Here is a 23325-nt window from a genome sequence, read left to right as displayed (position 1 = left end):
TCTTTTTTCCCCTCCTTCCTCTCTGGGCAGCAGCGTCGTCAGCGTGAGCGCCTCTCCGCAGGTTTCCTTCTGAATAATGCTGAAAAGTTCTTTTTTAACTTTCTTTTTACTTCTTCCTTCACTTTATTTCCTGCTGCTCGGTGATGTGATTTCTTTCTCTGGAGCAAAGACAAGGAGGAAAAGCGGCGTCTTTTAATGCTGACTGTGAAATAACATCAATCGCAACTTGCTAGCAGCGCTAACTACACAAAATGTCTAAATGCTAGCAGGACTTTAAGCTAAATCAGTATGCTAACCGAGTCTTTAGGATCACACCTCAGCGTTTACTCTGCCCACGTTCGATGTTACTTTATGCTCGTTTTGGAAACACGTATCATTTTAGCATTAGCATGATATTCTGCTATCTGTGAGAAGGGCATTTCTTTGCGGCCGTTAGAGCGTCCTGAAATGACAAGATGCAATGAATCAAATTACAGAGCATGATATCTGTGCCATAAACACCGGGCTTGTCAAAGCTAATTTGCATTAATTATATAACAGCTTTTTCTACCAAGTTATAATATCATGCTACACTCTTAGCATAAATTACTTTAGTTTTCATGTTTTCATTTATTTATATAATTTTCTTTGCTTTAGAAGCTAGCAGACATAATATATATATATATATATATATATATATATATATATATATATATATATATATATATATATATATATATATATATATATATATATATATAACAAATGAAAGAAAATGGCTGCTAACTAACACAAGCTGAAAACCTAAAATAAAACTGAATATGAACAAAACTCTACAGGAAATATAGCATAAAGATAAAACATATTAAACTCAAATAAACATTTAAAATAAATAAATTAAAATGACTAAAAATTAAAAACTAAAGTCTAAACAAAAACTGTTTCTATAAAAAAAACACTTCGCTTTAAAATGTAAGAGAAAAATAAAAAACATAAAAATGAAGTAAACACTGTCTACATAATAGTTAAAAGTAAAAACTGAAAGTTTAAATTTAAATTAAAATATTTATAAACATAACAAAACATCAGAAACCCTCATTTACATATCATCTCTCTGATGTCATTAAGCTGCTGTTGTACTAACAAATAAACACTCAGAGCAGGTGATAGCAGTGTGTGTGTGTGTGTGTGTGTGTGTGTGTGTCTGTCTGTCTGTCTGTCTGTCTGTGTGTGTGTGTTTGTTAGTGTTGTCATTGCAGTGACCCAGTTCATTTTAAAGCTTCCTAAATCTCACCTCTTTCAATCGTTTCTCTCACTTTTATTCCCACTGACTTCCTCACTGACATTTCGATTTTAGCCGTGTGTCTGTGTGTGTGCGTGTGTCTGTGTGCGTGTGTCTGTGTGCGTGTGTCTGTGTGCGTGTGTCTGTGTGCGTGTGTCTGTGTGCGTGTGTCTGTGTGCGTGTGTCTGTGTGCGTGTGTCTGTGTGCGTGTGTCTGTGTGCGTGTGTCTGTGCGCGTGTGTCTGTGCGTGTGTCTGTGTGTGTCTGTGTGTGCGTGTGTGTGCGTGTGTCTGTGTGTGCGTGTGTGTGTGTCTGTGTGTGCGTGTGTCTGTGTGCGTGTGTGTGCCCTCAGTGCTAATGTGATTTCTGTCAATATGCAGTTTGTTTGTGTGTTTGGTCACACAAATGTCTGTGTCAGAGTCTGCAGGTGTGCCAGTCTGTATATGATTGTGTTTGTGTGTCTGTCTGTGTGTGTGTGTCTGTCTGTCTGTCTGTCTGTGTGTGTGCGTGTGTGTCTGTGTGTGTGTCTGTGTGTGTGCGTGTGTGTCTGTGTGTGTGCGTGTGTGTCTGTGTGTCTGTCTGTGTGTATGTCTGTCTGTGTGTATGTCTGTCTGTGTGTCTGTCTGTGTGTATGTCTGTCTGTCTGTGTGTCTGTCTGTCTGTGTGTCTGTCTGTGTGTCTGTCTGTGTGTCTGTCTGTGTGTCTGTCTGTGTGTGGGTGTCTGTGTGTGTGTGTGTGTCTGTGTGTGTGGGGGGGGTTTTAGCTCAGGCGTTCATCACATACTTGTAATCGTAATGAGCTTTATATGTCCACATTACATGGTGAGATTACCCATAATCCCCCACCTGTGCCAGCCATTGTTGTATCAGACACGTTCCTGTAATACAGTGTGATTAAATTTTCCATTGCTCCGCCCACTGGGAGGGGGTGTTACTTACTGCTGATGGTCTCACCACAGCTGGACTTAAACAACACACACACACACACACCAGTCTCTCTCATTCTGTCTGTCTTTCCCTCTCTGTTTTTATTTCTCTCTTACTCTACCTTCTATTTTCTACCTCTTTCTTTTTTACTTTCTTTCATTCTCTCTTTTTATCACTCTTTTCCTATCCCTGTCTCACCGTCTTTTTTCTCGCTTCAACTAATCCATACCTTCTCTCTATCTATTTTCCTACACTATATATTTTTCTTTTTCTCTCCTTCCGTTCTATCCTGCTCCCTCTTATACAGGACTGGTTGGGAGGACAATGTCCCCCCTCTCCTTTTCATCCCTCCATCCCTTCCCTTCCCTCTGAATTGAGTGGGCTGTGGAAGTGCTTTGTTGGCACAGGAAAAGCGGCATCGAGCCAAGAAAAAGCACATTTATGATTAAAATGCCGTCTGCGTGTCAGAATCGAGGGATGACATCACGGTGTAAGAGCGAAACGAGTGCATGAAAGAGCGAGGGAAAGAAAGAATGAGAGCTTGTTTTGTTCGCTGTGACATTTTCCATCTGTTTACATCCTGGAGTAATTAATTAGGACTTAATCTTTTTAGAGCGTTTAGACGCTCATTTGGCTCTGCTCTTTTTTGTTGTGCATTAATGAGATTTACACCACGCTGCTGCTGAATCCTGTGCCCTGATTGGTCAGAAGGTGTTGATTAATGTTCTATAACAGCACTTCTGAATGTAGTGCCTCTGCAAATCCTAGGTTTATATAAATACACTCATTCTACTGTTATCGTTTCTATAGTAACAGCTCATTCGCAAGGGCGTGTACAGTGCACACTCCACTTATAATAAAACACATGTAAAAGTCAACATGGTGAGAAGTTGTTCATTTATTTAACAATAATGGAAGGAGTCTCCAGTGTCAGTGCTTTGTAACAGTCAGAAGCTGAAACTTTAACTCAGTTTACACTTCTTTTTAGTTTCTCTGTAACATGACAAGCTGCATTTTTAACTTGGAAAGAGAAATAAAAAACCGGTGAAGGAATGACTGTTTATAGCTGCGATAACGCAAGTGATGATAAATTGATGTGGTGCAATAAATCAATTGATATGCTGTTTGAGTCTCTCTCTCTCTCTTTCAGGGTTTTACATAACTATATGCTGTGGAGGATCGTAGCGGCGCTGAGCGAGCACTTATCCACGGGTTTCCGAAGCACGATCCACGAGTTCTCGCGTGAGATAGATGGAACTGAACGACAGCAGGAGCTTAACCGGCTGTGTCTCAGTCAGGCCAACAAACACTTCGGCATGGCGCTGGGTGCACTTTTTGTCCAGACTCACTTCTCGTCCCGGAGCAAGGCCAAGGCAGGTACCCAGGACAGAAAAAGGCAGAGCTTATGTAACAGCTTTATTTAGCCAATCACGTGATGAATCATATGGCGTCATCGACATGCTTGTGCCAAACAAGGTAGATGTCAGTCCTAGTGTGTGTCAGTCTCAGTGAAAGAGGTGTGGCCTGGGCGTGTCAGTCTCTGTGAAAGAGGTGTGGCCTGTGTGTGTGTGTCAGTGTCAGTGAAGGAGCCGTGGTCTGTGTGTGTTCGGTCGATTTGAATGAGGCGTGTGAAAGGACACCTCTGTGTCAGTGAAAGGAGGTGTGGCCTTTGTGTGGCTTCTGTGACGAGGCATGTTCCGCATACCTGTCTTTCTCTCAGGTTTTTTGTCAAGCACACCTCTCTTGTCTTTCTTCTTCCAATTTTTATTCTTATCTCATCTCGTCCTTCTTATCCAGTCTCTGTGTCTCTGCACTAATCCCTCTCTCTCACTCCTAATCCCTCACCTTAATGTGATCTCTTCTTCCCTTGTTCCCTTCACTCTCTCCTCTCTTCTGTTGAAAGCTGTCTCTCCCCCTCCTCCTCATGATAGAGAGCTAGAAGGAGAGATGGAAGGATCAACACAATGTGGGATTTTCTGGTTTACGTATCAGACTGTTTGAGGTCACAGTGTTGTCTCGTCCGAAAGACGACGTCTATTACTGAGAATCTCATCAATATCTGAAATGGAGTGCAATAATGTCTCCCAAACGAGATTTTGCCATTAATTAGTCATCCTTTAACGTATTCGGGGTTTCTGCCAAATGCTAATGTTTAACAAAATCTTATTAATAAATCATTTTCCTAAAAGTGCTTAAAAGAACATTTATTATCATAAGGTTTTATTAAGTGTTATTATTTGGCCAAGTGGCCTTTAGCAGTTAGCAAGAAATATATGATACAATGCTAAAAATATATACCCTCTAGCTACAATAGTGTCTCAGAGCCCACAACCCACAGACTGACAAATGTCTTATTGTATGTTCTTGATCACAAGCTTCAGGTTGCAATATGATTGGTTATACACACACACACACATGTCTAGTGCAAGATTTTGTCAAAAAGCTTTGTGAAGATATCATAACTGAAGTTGTCACGTGAACAGGACAAAAACACGTTTCCTGTATACGTCTTGGTGGGACCTGAGACTAATGATAGTCCAAACTCAGCCTTGTAAAACAACTAATAGGTTGTGAGCGATTGTGATGCATTATGGGTAATATAAACAATACATTGAATGCTGGTTGACAAACCTTGTATTAATAATTAGATTATTGATAAGGATAATTAGAACGGATTCAATGACATTCCTGTAATAACACTTTAACAATCACATCTTTGCTTTTTGAGCTCTTCTTCATTGTATTTTTTGGCTGTGGTTTGCAGGTACAGGAGCTGGTGGAGGACATAAAACACTCTCTGGATATCAGACTGCAGGAGCTCGACTGGATGGACGAAGAAACCAAGGAGGCAGCGAGAGCCAAGGTGGAAAAAAGTGACTCAGTTAACACATGCACACAACTTTCAGTCAGAAAAGACATGATGTGAAGGACCATACCTGAAAAGAAAGAAACCAACACCATCAACATTCATCCTTATCTCTCTCTTTCTCACTCTCTCTGTCTCTCTCTCTCTCTCAGCTCCAGTACATGATGGTGATGACCGGTTATCCAGACTTCCTGTTAAAGCCGGAGCTCATTGATCAGGAATACGGGGTAATTCACACACTCTTAACCCTCATATTCTGGTCAAAGTGACTCTTTTATATTTTTACTGACACCTGGATCAATACTAAATCCATTTGGTACATTCTTCCCCCACAATGAACCTTTATGTCTGTTTTTTAAATAATAGGCAGGAACAGAAAGAAATGTTCCTGTCATTTTGACAAGATGAAATAAATGTGTGGAAGATTGACTGTTTTTTTTTTATTTTTTTTATTTTTTTTATAAATCTACAGTAAAAGGTGTGATATTAACGGCCGTTCCAATCTTATTTCCATTTCCACCTAGTGTTCACTGGTGCTTTTTTTAAATACGACCCACAATCAGAGGCAGGGAATGGTCTGCGTGAGCTCGGCTCGACCCGACTCGACTCGACTCGACCCACAGGGCCAAACTTTACCGTGTGTCTACAGGAACATTCTGTCCAAACCCATTTCAACCCACAAGACCGAGTTTTAATTCCAAACCCAATTATAGATGAAATTCATTCTGTCTGATCCTGACCCCGTCCACAGCACAGAGTCTGAAAAGTTACTGTTCAGAAACTCAGCTCAGTTTTTAATCTCAACCTGAGTGTGAGAAGTCTGTCTAAACCTGACTGGAATTCCATCCGAACCAAAGTTTAAACCCAAAATCAGATCAATCTGCCCAAACCCTGCCTGGCCCAAACTGAGAGCCAAATCTAAATAAATTATCGTTTCATTTACATTCATGAAACCTGAGAAGAAGATGTTATGAAATACTGTGGATTTTAGGACAAACCTGTACAGTTTCATTGCTCTTAAATATAAAGAAAGGTCTGCAGAAAAGAACACTGTTACCAGAACAAGAAGATTAAAGTTGTAAAGATGTTTTTTCTTCTTCATTCACTTTCTTCTGTCACTTTTTTCTGTTCTTCTGAAGTTTGAAGTGAGTGAGAAGACATACTTCAAAAACATCCTGAATAGCATCAAGTACAACATCAACCTGTCCATCAACAAGATCCACAAGGAAGTGGACAAGACGACGTGAGAACATCACACACACACACACACACACTTCTGTACAAATTATCCAACTGACCAGAAATAACAGAACACTCAAATCTCACAACACAAAACAACAACAACAATAATAATAATAATAATAATGGTTTATTGTTAATAGTGTATTAATTTATTATATTTTGTTATATTTTATTGTTTATAAAAAATGTAAATAATTGCATAACTAAGCATACAGTAAGTAACAGAATAAAATGGATTTAATATGAAGTATTCAACATAATGCCATAAAAAAACAACCAGCTCTGTACAGCACACTGCCGCTAATACTGAGGTGAGAGGTGTTTTAAGCTGACTTTAGAGAAAGCCTGGCAAATATTGAGGAGTTATGAGTTTTCGTCTTGTGGAGCAGGAAAACAATAATGTTACAGAGACAGGCGCTGAGATGCTGTCGCAGGTGACCAAATATTACATTATATTACATTATTTCACGCCTTTTCAGATAAATTGTTTTATTGGTTTTTAGAAAACGGCAGAGGAGTGGAACAGCGAGTCTCACTGCACGCATTATATGACACTAACATTATTTCATACAGTAAAATAATTCTTCTACATCACCTGCTTTTTAACACTGACCTTGGCTCAGTGTTTGCCAGAAAACTGATAGGTTTCAGTAAAAATGACGTGTAAACTCTTGTAAATGAATGGTGTGTTGTTGTAATCAGCTGATTTAGGAAAACATTGTGAAAGATATAACTTTTAATCACAACATGAACTTTGTACATGAGGAGTTTGAATTGTGGATTCAGAAACTTTCTGTTTTCATCATCATTTTAATGTGATTAAGAAAATAAACCGTGAATAAACGTGATTCACTTCATAATATTTTTTATTACTAATTATAGAATAGCACAGATTTCCAGAAACACAGCTGTGAGATTTTATGTTAAAGTATCAAATAAATGATTTTCAATGATTCTTTAATGCCATAAAACTCTATTTGTAGAAATGTTATTGATTGAAAAACTTTTAATATATACACTTCAGTCACAGCACCTCTGAGTGTGTGTGTGTGTCCAGGAGTGTTGTGTATATGCAGGTATACAGGTTTCAGCTTATTAAACAAACCATGTAAACACTGTGTGTGTGTGTGTGTGTGTGTGTGTGTGTGCGCACACGTTAAATTTCCACAGGTGGCTTCTACCACCCCAGGCGCTTAATGCTTACTATCTTCCAAACAAGAACCAGATGGGTATGTGGCATCATGGTTTCTCTCTCTCTCTCTGTCTCTCTCTCTCACACACACACATACACCTCATTCTTCTCTTTATTATGAGCTGCAGCCGGTTATTGGTAGTGTCTTTGTCCATCTGAGGATTAGATTTTCTTCCTAGAGAATCAATACATACAGGAATAGAAAAGTGAAAGGATGAAAGAGAGAGAGAGAGAGAGAGAGAGAGAGAGAGAGAGAGAGCGCAACAGACACACAAAGAGCCAGACACACATGCAGAGAAAGGGTTAGAGAGATACAGAAGACAAACACAGGCATTAAGTCAGAGCTGTGTTTTTCATCCTGTCTCTGACTCTGTCATGCTCATCACTTCTCTCTTTCTGACTGTCTGTCTTCTGAATTTTCTGTTTTTCCAGTGTTCCCAGCAGGAATTCTCCAGCCGACTCTGTACGATCCAGAGTTCCCACAGTGAGTATTTTCTGAAGCTGCTCCTGAACCACTCCACTGAATCATGAATACTTTATAAGGTACACAGATCAGACACTTTACTCCAGAGCTTCAGTGCTCTCTCAACTCCATCTGTGCACTGACCCTGTACTAACGACCTGACGATCATTCTGGAGCGCCAGGATGAAGCTGATTATTTTTGAAAACGGCTCCTACCAGATATTTCAGGAGATGCATCTTAATCAGAGACATGGCCGATCTTGAGGCACGAAGGTTTTCTGGCTAAAATGAAGAACGAAGTTAGAGTTTCTCCATAAGCATAGCAGATGATCTGCTCGGGTCAGCTTATCCTTCACACCCTGAGCATGCTTTCTTTACAGCAGAGCGCATCGAAATAACACTGACTTCTTTTAATCATCCTACAATTCAAGGCAGTGAATTAAAATGGTGATTAAAATCTCCTACATCCTGCACACACATTACAATTTCATCACCTCGAGCCAGACAAATAAATAACAGACAAAATAACAGACAAATAAAATGTAAAAGAACAGGATGTGCTGGATCAAGTGCTATTCTGTGTGCTGCTGAATAATGAGTGTGGAAGCCTTTTTGTTCAGTAATATCAACAGCACTATTCATGCAGTAATATATTGGTTTGATTTTGGACTTGTGGTTAATTGTGTGTGTGTGTGAGACGGTTGTGTCCTGCAGTCGTGACAGACATCTAGTGCTGTGTCTCAGGTCACATAGTTGTGGACTGAAAGCTCTGTTTTTGGCACCAGTCCTCAGAGTTTTCCAGAGTAGTAAATATTATTGAATATGTAAATGTACAGTGAGTTACTCAGACACAATCACACAGACAGGAGAAAGTTTGAGAGCATGTCAGCATGTTTAATGTCAGTGTAGCTGAACGCACTAATCATTACAGCTGATTGTAAACTGTGTCGTCTGACGTGCCATCTAGTGGATGCTGCTATTAATCCTCCAGATGTACAGGAGATACAGAGAAGTGAGTGTGTGAACAATTCCACTTCCATGCGAATGTTCCCATGGTCAAAATGTTTCCCTTTAAACCCATTCAGACAGGTTAATGAATTTAATTTAAAAAACAAAAACCATGGACTTCACAGACACCTGACCCTCCCTGGACCTGACTCTAGGTATCACTGGTCTAGACGCTGTGTCTCAGACGCTTTTACTGAAGCACAGTCTGGATGTCTCTGGGGTCTGACCTGCATGCTAATGATTTTAATAATCTCAAAGCTCAGAGAACCGGCGTTCATAACCCAACTCTGAATAACAGGAACTTTCCTCACCTAGATACGGATGTAACTTCTGGACTCCAGTTCTTGACTGTGAATAAAACCTTATAATAGTCTGTATGAGACATCGTGAAGCACACTATAACTGTTATAATGACCTGTTTTGTAGATAATCACTGTAGCTAATCTTCACACTATTATAGAGCACATTTACCCACATCCTTACCTGAGACTTCGAGATGTTTAGCTAACATGCTTACAAAGCTAATGAGACGTTTGGTCAGTCATTTCAATTACTCCTTCATCCCAGCAGTTTTTATTCAGGCTTTTCTTTTCTTTTCTTTTCCATTCTTTTCTTTTCTTTTCTTTCAGTCCTCCTCATTGTTAAAATGTCAGTGGGTTAAAAAAAAAAAGGGAAAAAAAAGGCTTTTTACTACATTTTAACTACATCCTCCCTTAATTTTCCCCTCCACACACCTGAGAGTAATCCTGCCATCAGCCCAAAATGGTTAGTCATTTTGTCCCTTGTGTGTGTGTGTGTGTGTGTGTGTGCGCGCCTGCACACAGGTGTCACACTGCAGGAAAAGATTGTTGGCCATTGTGAGAAAGGTTCTAGTCCATTAACTCAGGTGACAATTAGAGGGAGAGAGAGAGAGAGAGTGTGTGTGTGTGTGTGTGTGTGTGTGTGTGTGTGTGTGTGTGTCTGCAAGGCTTTTGTTGGAATTGCTATAATCAGAGGTTGACAGTTCCATCGTTCTATTGATCTCTTTTTACAAAAGGAAGGAGGAAGTCATTAGAACACACACACACACCCCTGGACAAAAATACTAAGCTTGCAGTAAGCCAGTATCTTTTCCCAAAAAACCTGCTCTTGTAGATGTGAGAGACTGCACTGCACTCTAGTGGTGGCTGTAGAGAGGTGCAGCTCAAAATTTCCCTTCATTCAATTTTAGGTCTCTAAATTATGGAGGAATTGGAGCAATCATCGGACACGAGCTAACACACGGATATGACGACTGGGGTGAGACAGTTCATCTCATACATTCTCCAGATTTTTATGAAGTCAAGGTTAGTTTTAGCTTACAAGTAATGTAAACATTTAGCCTCCAGGTCAGTACAGGAATCATACGTTAGAAGTGATTCAAATCAGAATATTGTTTACATTTGATTTTGTTTTCTTTAATTACTTTAGGAAATATGTTTAAATGGTGAATGAGGGTGTTACTAAACCTCAACACTAAAGAACCCTACTTCAGGCATTAATTGTTTAGAGCCAGTCCTATAGATAGTGTGATGAGTTCCTGTGTTTTATTTGGCATTTTAGTCAAAAATTAATCAACAAATTAACCCTATGTTCTCCTGTAGTTTTATTTTTAATTTAGAAAAGATTTCTGATTCATTATTGGAAAAGAATAAAAGTTCTATCTATAAAATTGTTAATATAAGGATCTATTGGCCAGAAAATCATCATCCAGGATGACTGTAGGACAAGGCTTTAGAAACGAAACAGTAGTTAGTCTGTTTTTACAGAATAATGATATTTGTTTGGGCACAGTTTAACAATTTATATAATTATTAAATAATTTGTGATTATATCATTGTCAGTATTTTCACGATGTAAGTTAAAGCAACGTTAAGGTTTCAACAGAATGATATCAAAACATCTCTTCAACTCTATAATCCTGTGACCTTTATGATTCTGATTGTGTGTGTGTTTGTGTGTGTGTTAGGTGGTCAATACGATCGCTATGGTAACCTAAAGCAGTGGTGGACTGAGGAGTCCTACAGAAAGTTCCAGAAGAAAGCAGAGTGTATCATCAAACTGTACGACAACTTTACCGTCTACAACCAGCGGGTGAGTGAGTGCACAAAATCGCACCTCACTCATTTACAGGGTTCCTCACAGGGTTCCTTTTTCTATTGTTACGGGTTTATAGTGACCCTGTTTGTAAGGAAAACTGGTGTAGAATTCTACACAGAACCTTGATGGCACAGACGTCAAACCCAATACCTGTGAGCCCAGTACAGCCTGCAGCTTTCTTTCATTCGGCCCGCACGAGCCTGGGAAAGAATAACAGTGAAAAGCCCAGTATTACATGTAGGACACACGCCGTGTCCACAGTTCACAGCAGAGCCATAGCGACATGACCGCTATTACACAGGATGAGCTCACAGTAATAATGATAATCAGGGTAATAATAATATAATTATAATGCTACACATAATAAAAATAATAAAATGAAGTTTCTAATTATATAAAACATATTGCAGAACATTACAGAATAGCAAGTGATTGAAGATGAATTAGACATAAAACACCAGCTGCTGCACATTAGTTACAACTCTGTGTGTGTGTGTGTGTCTGTGTGTGTGTCTGTGTGTGTGTCTGTGTGTGTGTCTGTGTGTGTGTCTGTGTCTGTGTCTGTGTGTGTGTGTGTCTGTGTCTGTGTGTGTGTGTGTCTGTCTGTGTCTGTGTGTGTGTGTGTCTGTGTCTGTGTGTGTGTGTGTGTCTGTAGGTAAATGGGCGTCTCACACTGGGAGAGAACATTGCTGATCTTGGGGGACTGAAACTCTCCTACTATGTGAGTTCCACTCTACCTGTCACTCACTCTACCTCTCACTCTACCTCTCACTCACTCTACCTCTCACTCACTCTACCTCTCACTCTACCTCTCACTCACTCTACCTCTCACTCACTCTACCTGTCACTCTACCTCTCACTCTACCTGTCACTCACTCTACCTGTCACTCTACCTCTCACTCACTCTACCTCTCACTCACTCTACCTCTCACTCTACCTGTCACTCACTCTACCTGTCACTCACTCTACCTGTCACTCACTCTACCTGTCACTCTACCTGTCACTCACTCTACCTGTCACTCTACCTGTCACTCTACCTCTCACTCTACCTGTCACTCACTCTACCTCTCACTCTACCTGTCACTCACTCTACCTCTCACTCTACCTGTCACTCACTCTACCTGTCACTCACTCTACCTCTCACTCTACCTGTCACTCACTCTACCTCTCACTCACTCTACCTCTCACTCTACCTGTCACTCACTCTACCTGTCACTCACTCTACCTGTCACTCACTCTACCTGTCACTCACTCTACCTCTCACTCTACCTGTCACTCACTCTACCTCTCACTCACTCTACCTCTCACTCACTCTACCTCTCACTCTACCTGTCACTCACTCTACCTCTCACTCACTCTACCTCTCACTCACTCTACCTCTCACTCTACCTGTCACTCACTCTACCTGTCACTCACTCTACCTGTCACTCACTCTACCTCTCACTCTACCTCTCACTCACTCTACCTCTCACTCACTCTACCTCTCACTCTACCTCTCACTCACTCTACCTCTCACTCTACCTCTCACTCACTCTACCTCTCACTCACTCTACCTCTCACTCTACCTGTCACTCACTCTACCTGTCACTCTACCTCTCACTCTACCTGTCACTCACTCTACCTCTCACTCTACCTGTCACTCACTCTACCTCTCACTCTACCTGTCACTCACTCTACCTCTCACTCTACCTGTCACTCACTCTACCTCTCACTCTACCTGTCACTCACTCTACCTCTCACTCTACCTGTCACTCACTCTACCTCTCACTCACTCTACCTCTCACTCTACCTCTCTCACTCTACCTCTCACTCACTCTACCTCTCACTCACTCTACCTGTCACTCACTCTACCTGTCACTCTACCTCTCACTCTACCTGTCACTCACTCTACCTCTCACTCTACCTGTCACTCACTCTACCTCTCACTCTACCTGTCACTCACTCTACCTCTCACTCACTCTACCTCTCACTCTACCTCTCACTCACTCTACCTCTCACTCTACCTGTCACTCACTCTACCTCTCACTCTACCTGTCACTCACTCTACCTCTCACTCACTCTACCTCTCACTCTACCTGTCACTCACTCTACCTGTCACTCACTCTACCTCTCACTCACTCTACCTCTCACTCACTCTACCTCTCACTCTACCTGTCACTCACTCTACCTGTCACTCACTCTACCTCTCACTCTACCTGTCACTCACTCTACCTCTCACTCACTCTACCTCTCACTCTACCTGTCACTCACTCTACCTCTCACTCACTCTACCTCTCACTCACTCTACCTCTCACTCTACCTGTCACTCACTCTACCTCTCACTCACTCTACCTCTCACTCACTCTACCTCTCACTCTACCTGTCACTCACTCTACCTCTCACTCACTCTACCTCTCACTCTACCTGTCACTCACTCTACCTGTCACTCACTCTACCTCTCACTCTACCTGTCACTCACTCTACCTGTCACTCACTCTACCTCTCACTCTACCTGTCACTCACTCTACCTCTCACTCTACCTGTCACTCACTCTACCTCTCACTCTACCTCTCACTCACTCTACCTCTCACTCACTCTACCTGTCACTCACTCTACCTGTCACTCACTCTACCTCTCACTCTACCTGTCACTCACTCTACCTGTCACTCACTCTACCTCTCACTCTACCTGTCACTCACTCTACCTCTCACTCTACCTGTCACTCACTCTACCTCTCACTCTACCTGTCACTCACTCTACCTCTCACTCTACCTCTCACTCACTCTACCTCTCACTCTACCTCTCACTCTACCTGTCACTCTACCTGTCACTCACTCTACCTCTCACTCTACCTCTCACTCACTCTACCTCTCACTCACTCTACCTCACTCTACCTGTCACTCACTCTACCTCTCACTCTACCTCTCACTCTACCTCTCACTCTACCTGTCACTCACTCTACCTCTCACTCTACCTGTCACTCACTCTACCTCTCACTCACTCTACCTCTCACTCTACCTCTCACTCACTCTACCTCTCACTCTACCTGTCACTCACTCTACCTCTCAGTCTACCTGTCACTCACTCTACCTCTCACTCTACCTGTCACTCACTCTACCTCTCACTCTGCCTGTCACTCACTCTACCTCTCACTCTGCCTGTCACTCACTCTACCTCTCACTCTACCTCTCACTCTACCTCTCACTCTACCTGTCACTCTACCTGTCACTCTACCTCTCACTCTACCTGTCACTCACTCTACCTGTCACTCACTCTACCTGTCACTCTACCTCTCACTCACTCTACCTCTCACTCACTCTACCTCTCACTCTACCTGTCACTCACTCTACCTGTCACTCTACCTCTCACTCACTCTACCTCTCACTCTACCTGTCACTCACTCTACCTGTCACTCTACCTCTCACTCACTCTACCTCTCACTCTACCTGTCACTCACTCTACCTCTCACTCTACCTCTCACTCACTCTACCTCTCACTCACTCTACCTCTCACTCACTCTACCTCTCACTCTACCTCTCACTCACTCTACCTCTCACTCTACCTGTCACTCACTCTACCTGTCACTCACTCTACCTGTCACTCACTCTACCTCTCACTCTACCTGTCACTCACTCTACCTGTCACTCACTCTACCTCTCACTCACTCTACCTCTCACTCTACCTGTCACTCACTCTACCTCTCACTCTACCTGTCACTCACTCTACCTCTCACTCTACCTGTCACTCTACCTCTCACTCACTCTACCTCTCACTCTACCTGTCACTCACTCTACCTCTCACTCTACCTGTCACTCACTCTACCTCTCACTCACTCTACCTCTCACTCTACCTCTCACTCTACCTGTCACTCACTCTACCTGTCACTCTACCTCTCACTCACTCTACCTGTCACTCACTCTACCTGTCACTCTACCTCTCACTCACTCTACCTCTCACTCTACCTGTCACTCACTCTACCTCTCACTCTACCTGTCACTCACTCTACCTGTCACTCACTCTACCTCTCACTCACTCTACCTCTCACTCACTCTACCTCTCACTCTACCTGTCACTCACTCTACCTGTCACTCACTCTACCTGTCACTCACTCTACCTCTCACTCTACCTGTCACTCACTCTACCTCTCACTCACTCTACCTCTCACTCTACCTGTCACTCACTCTACCTCTCACTCTACCTGTCACTCACTCTACCTCTCACTCTACCTGTCACTCTACCTCTCACTCACTCTACCTCTCACTCTACCTGTCACTCACTCTACCTCTCACTCTACCTGTCACTCACTCTACCTCTCACTCACTCTACCTCTCACTCTACCTCTCACTCTACCTGTCACTCACTCTACCTGTCACTCTACCTGTCACTCTACCTCTCACTCTACCTGTCACTCACTCTACCTGTCACTCACTCTACCTGTCACTCTACCTCTCACTCTACCTGTCACTCACTCTACCTGTCACTCACTCTACCTCTCACTCTACCTCTCACTCACTCTACCTCTCACTCTACCTGTCACTCACTCTACCTGTCACTCACTCTACCTCTCACTCTACCTGTCACTCACTCTACCTGTCACTCACTCTACCTCTCACTCTACCTCTCACTCTACCTGTCACTCACTCTACCTCTCACTCTACCTCTCACTCTACCTGTCACTCACTCTACCTGTCACTCACTCTACCTCTCACTCTACCTCTCACTCTACCTCTCACTCTACCTGTCACTCACTCTACCTGTCACTCACTCTACCTCTCACTCACTCTACCTCTCACTCACTCTACCTCTCACTCACTCTACCTCTCACTCTACCTGTCACTCACTCTACCTGTCACTCACTCTACCTCTCACTCTACCTCTCACTCTACCTGTCACTCACTCTACCTGTCACTCTACCTCTCACTCACTCTACCTCTCACTCTACCTGTCACTCACTCTACCTGTCACTCACTCTACCTCTCACTCTACCTGTCACTCACTCTACCTGTCACTCACTCTACCTGTCACTCACTCTACCTCTCACTCTACCTGTCACTCACTCTACCTGTCACTCACTCTACCTGTCACTCACTCTACCTGTTACTCTACCTCTCACGCTACCTGTCACTCACTCTACCTGTCACTCACTCTACCTGTCACTCTACCTGTCACTCTACCTGTCACTCACTCTACCTCTCACTCTACCTGTCACCCTACCTGTCACTCACTCTACCTGTCACTCAGTCACATATGTATATATTACATATTTCTCTCTGTCCGTTTCTGTGTGTGTCTGTCTGTCTGTCTGAAGGCATATCAGAAGTGGGTGAGGGATCATGGTCCGGAGCAGCCGCTACCTGGTCTCAAGTACACACACGAGCAGCTGTTCTTTATAGCTTTTGCCCAGGTAAACACACACACACGCACATACACACACATACACACACACACGCACATACACACACATACACACACACACGCTTACACAGACATGGATAAAATAATAAGCCTCAGATAAAGCACAGTGCCATCTGTTCTACAGACATGGGCTTGTTAATATGCAGACTGTAGAATGGGGGAGCTTACACTTTACATTATTTCATGCTTTCTTTAGGAACTATATATACACTATATTTCCAAAAGTATTGGCTCACCCATCCAAATAATCAGAATCAGGTGTTCCAATCACTTCCATGGCCACAGGTGTATAAAATCAAGCACCTAGGCATGCAGACTGTTTTTACAAACATTTGTGAAAGAATGGGTCGCTCTCAGGAGCTCAGTGAATTCCAGCGTGGAACTGTGATAGGATGCCACCTGTGCAACAAATCCAGTCGTGAAATTTCCTCGCTCCTAAATATTCCACAGTCAACTGTCAGCTGTATTATAAGAACGTGGAAGTGTTTGGGAACGACAGCAACTCAGCCACGAAGTGGTAGGCCACGTAAACTGACGGAGCGGGGTCAGCGGATGCTGAGGCACATAGTGCGAAGAGGTCGCCAACTTTCTGCAGAGTCAATCGCTACAGACCTCCAAACTTCATGTGGCCTTCAGATGAGCTCAAGAACAGTGCGCAGAGAGCTTCATGGAATGGGTTTCCATGGCCGAGCAGCTGCATCCAAGCCATACGTCACCAAGTGCAATGCAAAGCGTCGGATGCAGTGGTGTAAAGCACGCCGCCACTGGACTCTAGAGCAGTGGAGACCCGTTCTCTGGAGTGACGAATCGCGCTTCTCCATCTGGCAATCTGATGGACGAGTCTGGGTTTGGCGGTTGCCAGGAGAACGGTACTTGTCTGACTGCATTGTGCCAAGTGTAAAGTTTGGTGGAGGGGGGATTATGGTGTGGGGTTGTTTTTCAGGAGCTGGGCTTGGCCCCTTAGTTCCAGTGAAAGGAACTCTGAATGCTTCAGCATACCAAGACATTTTGGACAATTCCATGCTCCCAACTTTGTGGGAACAGTTTGGAGCTGGCCCCTTCCTCTTCCAACATGACTGTGCACCAGTGCACAAAGCAATGTCCATAAAGACATGGATGACAGAGTCTGGTGTGGATGAACTTGACTGGCCTGCACAGAGTCCTGACCTCAACCCGATAGAACACCTTTGGGATGAATTAGAGCGGAGACTGAGAGCCAGGCCTTCTCGTCCAACATCAGTGTGTGACCTCACAAATGCGCTTCTGGAAGAATGGTCAAAAATTCCCATAAACACACTCCTAAACCTTGTGGACAGCCTTCCCAGAAGAGTTGAAGCTGTTATAGCTGCAAAGGGTGGACCGACGTCATATTGAACCCTATGGATTAGGAATGGGATGTCACTTAAGTTCATATGCGAGTCAAGGCAGGTGAGCGAATACTTTTGGCAATATAGTGTATAAAAATTTTAGATACGCATTTGCATATACACTACTCACAAAAAGTTAAGGATATTTGGCTTTTGGGTGAAAGTTATGGAAAGTTCAAGTCTTACTTGATCTTCGTGCTGCATTCGACACTATAGATCATAACATTCTCGTAGACTGCTTACAAAATCACATAGATATTCAGGGACAGACATTAAAATGATTTAGATCCTACCTGTCTGATCGATACCATTTTATAGATTTAAATGGAGAACTGTCCAGTGTAATGCTAGTGAAATACAGGGTCCCACAAGGGGTCAGTTTTAGGACCTCTGCTTTTCTCAATATACACTACTCCCAAAAAGTTAAGGATATTTGGCTTTTGGGTGAAATTTATGGAAAATGTAAAAAGTTCACACTACAGTGATATTATATCATGAAAGTAGGGCATTTAAGTAGAAGCTGCAATGGTGATTTCCTCATCTCAAACAATTTATTGAAACAAAAGCCAACAACAGTGGAGGGTATACCACAACAAAAAATGTCAGTGTCTCAATAATTTGTCATGTGCCCTTGACCATCAATTACAGCTTGACAACGACGTCTCATGCTGTTCACAAGTCGACTTATTGTCTGCTGATGCATGGCATTCCACTCTTCTTGAAGGGCGGCCCTCAGGTCATTGAGGTTCTGGGGTACAGGGTTACGAGCCTCTACACAGCGACTCAGCTGATCCCATAGGTTTTCTTTGGGATTCAGGTCTGGAGAAAGTGCAGGCCACTCCATTTGAGGTACCCCAGCCTCCAGCAGCCGTTCCCTAATGATGCGACCTCGATGAGCTGGAGCATTGTCGTCCATGAAGATGAAATTAGGCCTGTGTTGTTCATGCAGGGGCACAATGACTGGATTAATTATGTTATTCAGGTAGTATTGGCTTGTCACTGTACCATTCACAAGATGTAGGTCAGTTCTGTATTGAGTGGACACACCTGCCCAGACTGCAACACCACCACAACAGTGGCTGATGCATAGCGCTCTCCTTGACATCTCCAACATCGTTGGCGGCCATCATTTCTGCTCAACGTGAATCGACTTTCATCAGAGAACAGCACTGAGGCCCACTGGTCCCTCGTCCAGTGTAAATGCTCCCTGGCCTGGTGGTGTGGTCAGGTACCCTTGCAGGTCCTCTAGCACGCAGACCACGCTGATGTAAACGGTTTCGAATGATCTGACGTGACTCTTGGGTTCCTCTCACCTCCCTTAAATGTGCCTGGAGTTGAGTGGCATTCATCATCCGGTTCCACAGGGCACTGTTCACAATGAAGCGGTCATCAACGTGGGATGTGGCCAAAGGACGTCCACTTCTATGCCTTTGTGTGACTCTTCCAGTCTCTCTGTATCTCTGTCCCAACCTGCTGATGACACTCTGTGACACTCTAAGCTCAGTGTCCACTTCCCTCTGAGAACATCCTGTTTGAAGCCTCACAATGGTGAGGTACTGTTGATCAATTGTTAGGTGTGGTCTTGGTCTCATGATGTCAAAATGTGAACAGCATGATGAAGAGGACTGTTTAAATACCAATTCTAATTGAACCAGAAAATTTATTGGTGGATTCATGGATCAAACACCAGTTGTGAATTTTGCCGTTAAGCACCTTGTTAGAGAACAGCAAGTTCTGCAAAAAGTACTGAAACACTGAACAGTTGGACATGTGCATTCAAAAGTGTAGAGAAAGTCAAATTAAGTTCACCTGGAAATGTTATAGTGCATTTTAGGTGTATCCTGTAATTTCACCCGAAATTCTTAACTTTTTGTTAGTGTGGAGGGTTGATATATAAACAACTAAAATTCTCAAGGAATGACCAAATAAGGAATGAGGAATAAGGGTAAAAATATACATCAATATGATATTTTCACAAGCCAAATATCACAAACCATAACACATTAAGATTTGGAATTTTACTAAGGATTAAATAAGTGTTCTGCACAGGTTCAGATGATTTAGTATCATTTAGCAGTCAGTTTGCATCACACCACAATGAATGTGATTATTTTACTGTAGCAGCATGTCCCCAAGGGAGTAAAAACATATCAGTTTATAGTAGCATTAATTATCTATATCAGATAGTTCAGTCCTTTCCTGTGGTCATCTACGTTAGAGCGGCTATAAAGAGTCGTACCCTTATCTGCCTCTCTTTATTATCTGCCTGTCATTACAGAAAACTCCAGCATATTTTTAAAATCTATTTATTGTCAGTAGAGCGTCCACTGAACAGGAGGCTGTGAATGAGCTGTTACTATAGAAACCATAAGAGTGGATGAATGTAAACCTGTGATGTGCAGCTGACCTCCTCTCAGACCTGCTGCTGTAGAAAATGATTCAACACCTTTTGACCAGTCACAGTCCAGAACCTGGTATGAATTCTAACAAATCTCTCTCTCCTCCAATCACGGAACAGAACTGGTGCATGAAGAGGAGGTCTCAGTCCATTTACCTTCAGCTGCTGACCGACAAACATGCCCCTGAACACTACAGGTACACACACACACACACACATTCTCACTCACACACTTTTACACACACACACTGTATAATCTGTTTATTACACTCGTGTGCAGGGTCATCGGCAGCGTGTCTCAGTTTGATGAGTTCGGTCGTGTGTTTCACTGCCCAAAAGGATCTCCTATGCATCCTGTCAACAAGTGTTCCGTCTGGTGACCTTCATCACTGACCTTTGACCTCTCACATTTCAGTTATCTGTCCAGATATCTCTGTCTGTTCCCACAGGATTCTGAAAACAGCCTCATGTGGGAAGAACAAAACAGAAACATTTCAGAGAGCTGCTGCGAGCTTAACCTGTTCTTCTTTATAGTAAATTAAACAGCGTTGTCATGGTTACGATATACATTCAGTTGATGAGGCCGTGCATATTCTAACTAGCCTGCTCTCTAGCTAGCATAAAAAAATTCTAATGGCCACTTTGAGCAAATGTATTTTTTAAATAATTAAAACATCCTTGTCCATCATTGGAAGAGAGATGCAATGCCTTCTGGGTAATCCCGAAATCTGGGAAGTTGTTTACATTAAAGTTAATGGAAAATGAAATGAAAATTTCGACCAAATCTTTGAGTCAGGAGAACTTTTATCAATAAACTGCACCTGAGCTGATAAAAAAAAAAGTGCTTTCAAATGGCAGAAAGTTCCAGAAGAAGCGTGTCATCTTTTCTTTACTAATCCACGAGCTTTGTGTTTTTCAGCGCTGCTTTCTACACATCTTTAGTGTCTGAACTTATATTTTCTACATAAATATTACCTTAAAGAATCATATATTTATTTATTTTTATATTCAAATTAAGTGTTCATGGTTTATTCTTATTAGCTATTAGAAATAGTTTGTGTGTGTGTGTGTGTGTGTGTGTGTGTGTGTACTCCATATTTATGAAACTCAGTGTAAAAGCTGCTACACAAATCTCACAAATATCAAGAAGAAAAAACTCTTTACAAAACTGTAACTCAGTAACAACACAGTGTGTGTGTATGTAATGGAATGATTGTGTGTGTGTGTGTGTGTGTGTGTGTGTGTGTGTGCAGGTGTAATGGAACAATTGTGTGTGTGTGAGTTTTTTAGGTGTAAATGTTAGTGGGAGCAGGTTGTAAATCTTCAGGAAGGACTGCTGTTTATGATGGGGGGGTAAAGGGGTCACAGCAGTCATAGCTTTTCTTACATTTTCTTTTGTAAAAAAAAAATACAACAAAAATGACAAAACCATCCCCGTTTCTTAAGATTCCTCTGATCTTTGTGCGGTCATTGATTTTGTTGTTACTTTCTGAAATGGACATGTGCATGTGTTTCTGTTTCCTGTTTCACATTAAACGAATTCCTCACACAAGTTAGTGAGATGAAGCGAGGTTATGATTCTGACAGAAATCCCAGGAGAAGATGCTGATGGACACAGTAAACCCCACTCACACACACACACTGTATTGATTTGTACAAAGTGATTGTGATTTTTTTACGGATGTGAAATGACTCTTTCGTAAAATGCCACGACTGGAACGACGGCTTTGTTATTGTTCATGTCTGTGTCTTGTGTGTGTTGATGCAAGTTTCTCTCTCTTCAGGCATTAAAATTGTATATTACAAAAAAGAATAAATAAATAAATACATGAATAAATTAATAAACAATGGTCACACTGTGTTTGAGCCTGATAAAGACCAAATGTAGTATTCAATTCAATTTTATTTCGATAGAGCTTTTAACAAATGGACATTGTCTCAAAGCAGCTTTACAGAACATAAACAGTACAAAAGTCATAGATGTTAGACAAAATCATCCCTAGTGAGCAAGTCTGAGGCAAGGAAAAACTCCCTTAGATGGTATGAGGAAGAAACCTTGAGAGGAACCAGACTCAAAAGGGAACCCATCCTCATTTTGGTGGCACCGGAGAGTGTGATTATGTCTATTTCAGTTATATACAGACAGTTGTGTGATGTAGATACAGCATATGCAGAATATTAGTGTGTGTATTAAGAGGTTGTTGTTGTGGGCTGGCAGCGTTGCTTTGATATACTCAAATCCTCACTAATCAGAACCCAGCTGAAGTTGGTCCATCTTTGGATGCCTCAGGATCCTCGCAGAGTTGGCCTCTGTCTACCGGAGCTGGCACAATCTCTAGGTTCCTCAGGATTAGTAGCAAAAGGGAACAAGTGGAAAGGAATTAGTGTAGCTGCCATAATATTAGCAGTACTAGATGATAACATGCATTATGCATTTAATCAGATGTACTGGAGCACAAGGTTATGGGATGTGTTAGATGTATGCCAGGCTAAAGAGATAAGTCTTTAATCTACGTTTAAACTGGGAGACTGTGTCTGAGCCCCGAACACTGTCAGGAAGACTATTCCAAAGTTTAGTAGCTAAATACGAAAACGCTCTACAACCTTTTGTAGACTTTGATATTCTGGGAACTACCAGAAGTCCAGAGTTTTGAGATCTTAAGGAGTGTGGTGGATTGTAACGTGTTAGAAGACTGGCTAGATACGTGGGAGCTAAACCATTTAGAGCCTTGAACGTAAGTAGTGCTCAATTAGTAATCAATTCTAAACTTAACAGGTAGCCAGTGCAGGGATGACAATATTGGGGTTATATGATCATATTTTCTTGATCTGGTAAGAACTTTGGTCGTTGCATTATGGACAAACGACAATGGACGACAATGCTCCAGCTCATCGAGGTCGCATCATTAGGGAACGGCTGCTGGAGGCTGGGGTACCTCAAATGGAGTGGCCTGCACTTTCTCCAGACCTGAATACCATAGAAAACCTATGGGATCAGCCGAGTCGCAGTGTAGAGGCTCGTAACCCTGCACCCCAGAACCTCAATGACCTGAGGGCCGCTCTTCAAGAAGAGTGGAATGCCATGCCTCAG

At 42.4% G+C, this 23325-nt stretch overlaps 1 protein-coding gene across 1 annotated transcript in view; it reads left to right on the top strand.

Annotated features, from left to right (window-relative positions):
- Positions 1–22955, top strand: part of LOC131367593 (endothelin-converting enzyme-like 1) — a 36240-nt gene extending 13285 nt beyond the window's left edge. The window contains exons 8-19 of the mRNA XM_058412980.1: positions 3337–3559; positions 4951–5049; positions 5205–5279; positions 6192–6295; positions 7465–7523; positions 7919–7970; positions 10168–10235; positions 10945–11069; positions 11731–11796; positions 16363–16458; positions 20355–20431; positions 20515–22955. Coding sequence (XP_058268963.1) covers positions 3337–3559; positions 4951–5049; positions 5205–5279; positions 6192–6295; positions 7465–7523; positions 7919–7970; positions 10168–10235; positions 10945–11069; positions 11731–11796; positions 16363–16458; positions 20355–20431; positions 20515–20614 — 1144 coding nt within the window. The 3' untranslated portion in view covers positions 20615–22955. The remainder of the gene's footprint in view (positions 1–3336; positions 3560–4950; positions 5050–5204; positions 5280–6191; positions 6296–7464; positions 7524–7918; positions 7971–10167; positions 10236–10944; positions 11070–11730; positions 11797–16362; positions 16459–20354; positions 20432–20514) is intronic.
- The last annotated feature ends 370 nt before the right edge of the window (positions 22956–23325 follow it).

This window comes from Hemibagrus wyckioides, linkage group LG17 (genome assembly GCF_019097595.1).
Source record: "Hemibagrus wyckioides isolate EC202008001 linkage group LG17, SWU_Hwy_1.0, whole genome shotgun sequence".
Lineage (NCBI taxonomy): Eukaryota > Metazoa > Chordata > Actinopteri > Siluriformes > Bagridae > Hemibagrus > Hemibagrus wyckioides.
Note: the sequence above shows the minus strand (reverse complement) of the source record. Positions and strands in the feature narration are given on the sequence as shown.